General features: G+C 37.6%; 1 protein-coding gene across 6 annotated transcripts in view; it reads left to right on the top strand.

Moving 5' to 3' along the window:
• The window catches only part of ATP2B1 (ATPase, Ca++ transporting, plasma membrane 1), a 35,689-nt gene that overhangs the window by 21,295 nt on the left and 5,076 nt on the right, over window positions 1–9,318 (top strand). For 3 of the 6 annotated variants that reach the window (XM_009870789.1, XM_009870791.1, XM_009870790.1), the window contains 8 exons: window positions 564–743; window positions 827–914; window positions 1,229–1,335; window positions 3,446–3,637; window positions 3,836–4,049; window positions 4,180–4,391; window positions 6,124–6,231; window positions 8,136–8,318. In XM_009870789.1, coding sequence (XP_009869091.1) covers window positions 564–743; window positions 827–914; window positions 1,229–1,335; window positions 3,446–3,637; window positions 3,836–4,049; window positions 4,180–4,391; window positions 6,124–6,231; window positions 8,136–8,318 — 1,284 coding nt within the window. Of the gene's footprint in view, window positions 1–563; window positions 744–826; window positions 915–1,228; window positions 1,336–3,445; window positions 3,638–3,835; window positions 4,050–4,179; window positions 4,392–6,123; window positions 6,232–8,135; window positions 8,319–8,629; window positions 8,923–9,318 lie in introns of those variants that run through there. The other 3 variants (XM_009870792.1, XM_009870793.1, XM_009870794.1) reach the window with 2 other exon arrangements.

Here is a 9,318-nt window from a genome sequence, read left to right as displayed (position 1 = left end):
TGGGGGGGTGGGGTGTCACCTGAGAACTGAGGTGTAAGGAGTCCAGCTTAAGGTTGAGATCTAAGGAGGGCAGTATTTTTTAAGAGTGAAAACTTTTCTGCCCCATGTAAGTGGCACTCCAGTCTGCTCTGCACTGTCATCACTTCACACAAAAAGTCATGGGTGAAGTAGCAGTGTGTGAGCTGTAGTTTATTTCACGTAATCATAAGTGAAAAGCCATTACTTGGTATCTTTTGAAGACTACAGCCTAATATGTCATGAGGATTTTTATAGTATTTTTGAAAACTGCAGTATATGAAAAATGAAGGGGGCGGGGATAGGAAGGGAGGATGTACCACACCAACAAAGTCTCTTTGCCAGAACTGCTGTTTGTGTGGTTTTTAGGAAAAGAACTGTGGAAAGTTACTTATATTTTCTAAAATGTTCCATAGCAATAGTCTTGATTTAAAAACAAGAGTTATCCTGGATTGAGCCAAAAGCATTCCTTTCACTTGCATGTCTGAATTTATTCAGCTAATGTAGTCTGTGAGCCTATGGATTTATTTTTGTTTTTTTCCTTACAGGTACCTGATGCAATAAAGAAGTGTCAACGTGCAGGCATAACTGTACGTATGGTCACTGGAGATAACATTAACACTGCTCGTGCTATTGCATTAAAATGCGGTATTCTGAATCCTGGTGAAGACTTCCTGTGTTTAGAGGGCAAAGACTTTAACAGGAGAATACGCAATGAGAAAGGAGAGGTAAGCATACTGACTGCGTGAAGTAGATGAGCAGATATTCTGAGTCTCTGAACTGTAAAATATCACCCATGTTCTCTTTGCAGATAGAGCAAGAGCGAATAGATAAAATTTGGCCAAAGCTTCGTGTTCTTGCAAGATCCTCTCCCACTGACAAACACACTCTAGTAAAAGGTAAGTAAAAACTGTTTGAGCTTCTGAGTAAAGCTAAATTATTTTTTTTCGCTGCGTCTGTGAAAAAATCTGGGACTAAGCAGTAGGAAATTCCTATGAGGCTGTGCTCATTTGCCAACTGATTTTTTTTTTTTTTAATTTTTGTGTAAACTTTTCCTACTCGAGAAAGGGAGCCACTAGAACTGTGAGCTTGTGATTTCATATTTTTTTTATTAGTTTTTCGATGGCTGAGGGTGACAAAAACTGGGTTTCTCTTTCAGGTGTGATCTGTGCTGTCAATTTTGAACTGTAACACCAAAATGTCATTTTTTTAGGTATAATTGACAGCACTGTCTTTGAACAGAGGCAAGTTGTAGCAGTAACTGGTGATGGTACCAATGATGGTCCAGCTCTGAAGAAGGCAGATGTTGGATTTGCTATGGTATGATGTTTTTAATCTTCAGTATTTTCAAAACCTCTTTTAATAAAATAACTTATCAAATCACTTCAAAAATGATTAGACAATCTGGCTTGTTTCCTGAGCATAATATAAAACTAAATTTTGGAGTCAGCATCTCTCACACTTAATACTAATTACTTTTTCCTCCTTCCTCATTCTTCCAACTTAACCATGGTTTTATTTGCTTTTATTTTGACTTAAAAAACACAGTTCCCCAGTCACTTGCAAATCAAAACCTTTTTACACAAAGCTTGCTGCAAAATGTCAGAACAGAATTACTGATACTGAAGATTTCTGAAATGAGATCTATTGAACATAAGGCAAAATGACTTTAGGTGGTAAATAGCATACTGTGTTGACTTTGAGTAAAGCTTAAATGCAACACGAATGAGCTTATTCATCTGTTTTCCCTTAAATGATGCACAGGAACAGGGAAACTATAAGGGGAGAGACTGCCACTTGGTGTTCAAAATGACTCTGGAGGCTATATTAAGAGACATCTCTGGTACAACTGAAACAACAACATTTTATGACAGTCTAGGATCTGCATTTGTCTGGATGGTTCCTTAGATTACTTGGCTTTCTGAATTTAAATTTGCAACTACCCTTTCAAATGGTAGCCAAACTAAGTCTTGGCTTTAAGTGCTAATACTCATGCCTTAAACATGCAGACTTGAGCTTTCTTCTGTCTTTTCCAAAACACTGTAAGATAAATTCCTCAAGCTTCCTGTTACCCCAAGATTCATCCTCAGTCTTAAGCTGAAAAGGTACAGTTTGGAAATAATAGAATCCTAGAACGACCTAGGCTGGAAGGGACCTTAGAGATCATTTAATCCAACCTCCCTGTCATGGGCAGGGACGCCTCTCAACTAGATCAGGCAACACATGGGGACTGAACAGGGATCGAACCCGCGACCTTGGTGTTATCAGCACCACGTTCTAACCGACTGAGTTAACTGGCCCCCTAATAGGTTGCTTTAGTCTTTAAAAACTTGTTATTAAGCCTTTGAAGGGAAGGAAAAAGAAAGACCACACTTGTCCTATACCACATGCAGATGCATTGACTCAGATGCTAATCTTGGAGGGAAAAAGTAGGAGGAGAAAGAGCTTTTGTGTCATTCTCAGGAAGCCTTTTCCAAAAACACAATTTTACACGTTTGACAGCTATGCATGAAATATTCTTTATACTATTTTAATGAGTATCTGTTTTCTGCTGTTGTGTGGCTGCTGTAGTTGGCACTGTCAGGGGCAGATTTATTTTTCATCTTTCAGAACTTAAATGTTTCACGCAGTTGCTGTCTTTGTTCATCTGTGTAAGAAACTAATTTCACTGCTTATCTAAACAGCGCTTAAAATGTATCATCTACTGTATGATATTTAAAGGTACCTTCTGAGGTGGTACACATAGTTGTGCAGGTGACTCATTTCCTTGGCAAAATAATGTAACATGAATAAGGATCATTAAATTTGTTATAGAGTTAGTGTTTTTGAAATGCCAAAAGCAAAATATCCTTGAAGTATGTATTACACAGAACTCAGCTTAACTGTTTCAATACCATAGGAGACTACAGGTGCTTAAAACTTAACAATGTGTTAGTGTCTGTGCAATGACACTCCATATTCTAATGTTTAATGCCAGTGCTCTTCTGCAGAAGGTTTTTGGTGTTATATATCATTCTGATGTGTTAGGAACGAATACATTGCCCTGTTGCTGGAATCCTTTTAGCAAACTCCTTAGGACATAGACTGAACTGTAGTACTGCACCATCTGGTGGCCTGAACTTGAACAGAGTTCAGTAAATTTTTGAGGGGAGCACTTAATGCTGTCTTTTACTGTCAACTGGAAGATTTTTATTAAGGTCTCTTTTTTAGAGGCAACATTACTTTTTTGTTTGTCTGTTTATTTACATTTTCCTGTGCTTGAGCAGAACTTGCAAGCTGAATTTGGTTCAGTGGAACTTCAGGTCCTTACATTAAAATAGTCTTTCAGACATGAGGCATCAAAGTGGGTGACCAAGGATATGATAATAGCTTATATTACCTAAGTCAGTGCATCCTGTTATATTTCATAGTGGTTTTCTTTTTCTACTAGGGTATCGCTGGAACAGACGTAGCTAAAGAAGCTTCTGATATTATCCTTACGGACGACAACTTCACAAGTATTGTTAAAGCAGTTATGTGGGGACGAAACGTGTATGACAGCATCTCCAAATTTCTTCAGTTCCAGCTCACTGTCAACGTAGTAGCAGTAATTGTTGCTTTTACAGGAGCCTGCATAACACAAGTACGTATTGTTTCAGCTAATAAAGGCTGAAAATGTCATGACTGATTTCGCTCTTCAGTTCAAACTTTCAGTTAAATACTAGTCCAAAGAACACAATGCTCTTCATTCAGAACATGCTCATGTTGTGTAATAAATGCCTTTAATAGCTGCAATTTGTTTACCTGTATTGGAGACTTTATTATATATTTATCTCTGTAGGATTCTCCACTTAAAGCTGTGCAGATGCTGTGGGTAAATCTCATCATGGACACGTTAGCTTCTCTTGCCCTGGCAACAGAACCACCAACTGAAGCTCTTCTGTTGCGAAAGCCTTATGGTAGAAACAAACCTTTGATTTCTCGTACAATGATGAAGAACATTTTGGGTCATGCATTCTACCAACTCGTAGTTGTCTTCACGCTCCTGTTTGCTGGTAAGAATACTGAGGCTTTACAAAGTTATTCTAAAAGTTGTAAAGAGATGTAATCTTAAGACTAGGTTTTTGTTCTAGTGTGTATGTAAAGACACCAATTAAGCTGCTGATAATTGTCTTCTGTACACAGGTGAAAAAATTTTTGATATTGATAGTGGAAGAAATGCACCTCTGCATGCTCCTCCTTCAGAGCATTATACTATTGTGTTTAATACATTTGTGATGATGCAGCTTTTTAATGAAATTAATGCCCGGAAAATTCATGGCGAAAGAAACGTTTTCGAAGGAATCTTTAACAACGCTATCTTCTGTTCTATTGTTCTGGGAACATTTGTTGTGCAGGTAAGTAAATTTTTGGAAGGTGGGTGGGAAATAGTACACTGATGTACTCGCTTACCTTGGAAATGCTAATCAGCTAGCGCCAGGGATTTTGTTTCTGCACTGTGTAAAACCTTCAGTGTCAAAATCACACTATAAATCACTTACAAGTGCTGCTTGATGGGGCTTTCAGGTAAGACCTCTTTGAAACTGGTAAAATTGGAATGTAGGAGTACTTGTATTTGCCATTTGAGTTTTCTGGTCCTTCAATTTAATCTTGGTATTCTAACCTCTTGGCAAAAAGTGAAGAGGTTGTGTGTTCCTCACCTCCAGTCAGAACTCTTCCTCATAGTATCTGCCTGTACATCTGAATGAGAAAAGTTACAACTTCTTGTATCATCTTCATAAGATTAAAACATAAATAAGCTTTAGAAACTTAAGTATCAGTTTTTAGCTTCCTGCTACAAGCATCAGTTGTCTAAATTGGTATGTATTTTGGTTATCTGTATAGATGCTGCTGTTTTAGGTGAAAAACCCTGATGTCTCAGAATGATTTGTTGGTGCATCTCGGCACAGAAGTTAGGTGGTTAACTCAGTATATGCTGACAAATGAAATGAAATTTGTCTGAAATTGGGCTAACACTGGTGTTGAGAAAAAACAAGTCAAAACTGAATCAAAAGAAAATAGTTTACAAGAAATAATTTCACCTTCTAAATGGCCTTAACTTATGACTCTTTGGAAGAAATAATTGACAAATCAGTACATTTTTAATTTTGACTTTTCAGACTCAATATATAATCTATGCCTTAAGCTTCTCCTTAGATGTGAGATTCTGTGAAACTGACTAAATTGATAACAGTTCAAGCAATGCACCTCTGCTTCATGTAATGTTAGTTCCCTTATTCTCCCCGGTTTAGGTTTTTTGGGTAACACTTCTTCAGAAGCTACCCTGCTTCTTGGGGTCGTATACATAACAGGCTGACTTCTGTGCAACAAGCCAAATATGTAGAAATTACTCCGACTGCAACTATGTTTCCTTTATAAACCTGGAAGACTGAATTCCTTCCCAAATGAGTAACTCCCAAGCTGTTGTCTCGGTGGTTTATTCTGTGTTAATACAAGAAGACACTCTTGAACTTTTCAGCTGTCAGGTGTCCTACTTAATGGTTAACACACTCTCCTTTTCACGCCTGCCCTGCTACTTGAATTGTTGATTCTCCAGGGCAGACTTTCATGCATATAATTCCTGTTCAGACGGATACTTTGCTTGTTAGGGCCTTTACAGCTTGTTGCAATAGTTAAGTTAGTGGGAGCTCAGTTAATTTATCTTTTGACATAGATCTCTGTCCCCCCGAGATAAACTATATAGATGTCACACCATGGTGATTTAAAGTCTGATATTTAACACTGATGGGATCCATAGTAATATTCTGTTGAATTATTTCTGTAATGTTTTGTGTCTCTTGGATCTATGACTTTATTAATACAAGTTTATTAATTAGCCTGTTTCTGACATGTTTTTGTGAGTGTGACATTTAAAGAATAAATGGGTAGTTTTTGAAATACTGAAAAGCGTAAAGATGGCTTAGGCTTGGAAACTTGCTCAAAACTGTTGAGACTGTGGAGGTGTATGCTTAGTAAGATGGAAAATCCAGTGTTCTGATGCAGATTCGTCTGTAGTGATCCTGAAGCATTAGGGAATTCTTTAGTAAAAAATCACTGGTGTAACTTGTTTAATGACATTGCTTTCCACAGATAATTATTGTGCAGTTTGGTGGGAAGCCTTTCAGTTGCTCTGAACTCTCGATTGAACAGTGGCTGTGGTCCATTTTCCTGGGCATGGGAACACTACTCTGGGGCCAGGTAAACTACTTCTACTTTACATGGAAAATACAAAGACACTATATTTAGCATTCAGATCTTTCAGGTGTACTATATGAATATATGGAGATGAACAGTAAGTAAATACTGGTTGAAACTGACAAATTCAAGAGCTGGAAAGTCCTTAGTTGGATATTTCTTATTCTGACTTGGTCAGTTAGTTACATTTCATAACTAGATGCTGTGGCTGATTTATGTGTAGTAACTTTTAACTAGAAGCAGCTGTAGTTACCTTCTCAAATATGAAATTATATCTTCAGCCAGAAGACTACTAGAAGAAGTTTATAAGAATGTAGGTGCAATGAACATGTAAATGTTGAAATATATTTAATTAGTGTTGAATAGTTTTTCTTGAAAAATCAGAATTGTTATACTCACTAGTATTTTCTCGATTTAAAAAACCTCCTGGAGTAGCAAGAAATAAAGCAAAACTTGAAACAATATTATATTTAGTCTTCATTTGCATAATTATTAAATAGTTGGAAAGTTCTCCACTTATTAAGCTACTGCATTTTGCTTTTTATTCCCTTCCCTCCCCCTCCCTTTGGATTTCATTACTATTGCATGCACAACAGTACTTGTAAGTAGCCAGCTGATTTACATGAAACTTTAGAGCTACAGAGTTTTCCATTATTTAATGACATTGTTGTCTAAACTTTTCATACCACATGAAGAGTTTTCCATTGCAGTTTCTTTCCTTCCATTTTGTAAAGGACACTTCAAGTTTATATTAAAAATGGCAGGATGAATTTTAGTTGTAAATACATACACAGATGCATATTCTGAAAGTGGGTATAAGATTTTTAATAAGGTTCTCTGGAAGATTAATTATTTAAAAAATCAGATAGAGTCACTCTGAGGTTTAAAAGTAGCCTAGAAGAGAATGGAGATGGCCTGAAATACCTTTCACCCAAGATGTCTTGCAAGGGCAGAGTTTCTCTGCTGCAGTTCATGCTACTCTAGCATCTCATTAAAGTCAAAGAGCTTTTGACTTTCTGAGAATAGTAGAAACTGAAGTGTGATCTGGGAGCATTCCTAATAGCAATTTCAGCATAAAGGGCTATTTATCTTGCTTTTGGAGCAATCTCTTTCTCTGCAGCTGCTGAAATGGTCTTATAAGTTTATGATCATCAAGGAAAGCTGTCTTGGAACTGATCTGTATCTGCTAGATGAGACGTGTCAAAACTGACTGCCCTTACCTATACAGTTAATCAGAATAGCCCTGAAGGTGGGGATGAAAAGCAGAGCCAGAACAGCCATGTATATAGCATTTGTTGATATAAACTAGTATACGCCAAGCAGCAAACTAACTATTTTGAGTAAGAATTTTGGACACGTTACTCATCTTGCAAATGTATTGATACCTTCCAGATCACAGAAGAATGCATGTCTATTCTGTATTTATGAATTAACTGTGGCTACTTTAATTAATGATGTAGTTCTCACTTGAGGTAACACATCCATCAGACTGATGGAGCTCTGGAAGCTCTAGATGTAAGCACAATCTAGAGAATTAATGGCTCTTGTAGCTTCAGTACTGCTCCTTCCTGGCATGGTCAAGTAATGTTAAAGTGGAATTCTTTGTCCCTGGCAAGGATGTTTTGTTTTCTAGGTTTGTAGTCCAAGTTCAATTTCACACCTCAGTTGAGGTGGTAAGGATATTCACAGCTTTGCCACTATTCAGCTGGAGTGATTGCTCTACACTGACACACTCTTCCCATTTACATAATTTGTTTTTTTCAGCTTTGCTAATTGGATGCAGGTTATTATGTTAAGCCTTAAGCCTAGTATTGCACTGATGGTTTTGATTGTTTTGTTTTGTTTTGTTTTTTCAAAGAAAGAATAATCCTGACTGGTTGGTTTTGGTTTTTTTTTTTCACTGTTAGTTGATTTCAACAATTCCAACCAGCCGTCTGAAATTCCTTAAAGAAGCTGGTCATGGCACACAAAAGGAAGAGATTCCTGAGGAAGAACTAGCAGAAGATGTAGAGGAGATTGATCATGCTGAGAGGGAATTACGTCGTGGTCAGATCTTGTGGTTTAGGGGCCTAAACAGGATACAAACTCAGGTATGGTCTTGAAAAAGGTAGGACACAGTGGGTGTTACGAGGGAAATCTCTCCATCTTCACTCCTTTGACCAAGTTGGCAATTCTAACTGGTGCGACTGAGACTGTCGAAAGGGGGTACGGATGGATGTGTAATCCCTCAGGGTCCTCTGTTTTCTTCAGCTCTAAATGCAACTCTTGCCTGTGTATCTGCTCTATTAAAAAAGTGCCTTTTTTTCTCTTTACTTTTTGTGTGTTATAGATGGGATGGTCCTTTCTCTTGTTCTCTCTCTCTCTTGCTGAGCAAGCTGTCACAATCTCTGATTCCTTGCAGATGGATGTAGTGAATGCTTTCCAGAGTGGAAGTACCATTCAGGGGGCTCTAAGGCGGCAACCCTCCATCGCCAGCCAGCACCATGATGTAACAAATATTTCTACCCCTACACATGTAGTGTTTTCCTCTACTACTGCTTCTACTACTGTGGGGTGTGAGTGTGTGTTCCTAAAGTGCATGAAATTAATGTTTCCTAATTCACGTACCTAACGTTTCTCATTTTCTCCTTAGTACTTAAAATCATCGTTCAGGCTTTTATAGAGCTCTTCCACAAAGTGGAGTCCTCAAGACTTTTTTTTCATAGAGGGCTGAGAACAGGTGGAACAGTTTCAACAAAAGACTTTAATGTGAAAGCTGTGAGCCTGCACATCCTGTGCCTTCATCCATTTGTGTACAGAGGGATTTTTATGATAAAACGGGAAAACTGTTGTAAATTTTCGAGTATATGCCTCTTAGGTTGATTTACATTTGAATAAGTGAATTAACTGTATAATCATGGACCCAGGTCATCAGAAAGAGATGTCTCGCACTGCAGCACAAGTGATGCTTAAGGGAAAAAAGCTGATGGGAAAGCAAATAGTATGTTAAAAATACATAGTTAGACCATGGCGCACTAAATGCATTTTCTTTGTAGCCTGTAAGGAACTTCTGAATCTCTACTTTTGTTGGACCCTTTTTTTATTGAATAA

Source organism: Apaloderma vittatum, unplaced genomic scaffold (assembly GCF_000703405.1).
Source record: "Apaloderma vittatum isolate BGI_N311 unplaced genomic scaffold, ASM70340v1 scaffold5096, whole genome shotgun sequence".
NCBI classification, from domain to species: Eukaryota; Metazoa; Chordata; class Aves; order Trogoniformes; family Trogonidae; genus Apaloderma; species Apaloderma vittatum.
The sequence above is the reverse complement of the archived record's forward strand: the minus strand, read 5'-3'. Positions and strand labels throughout refer to the sequence as shown.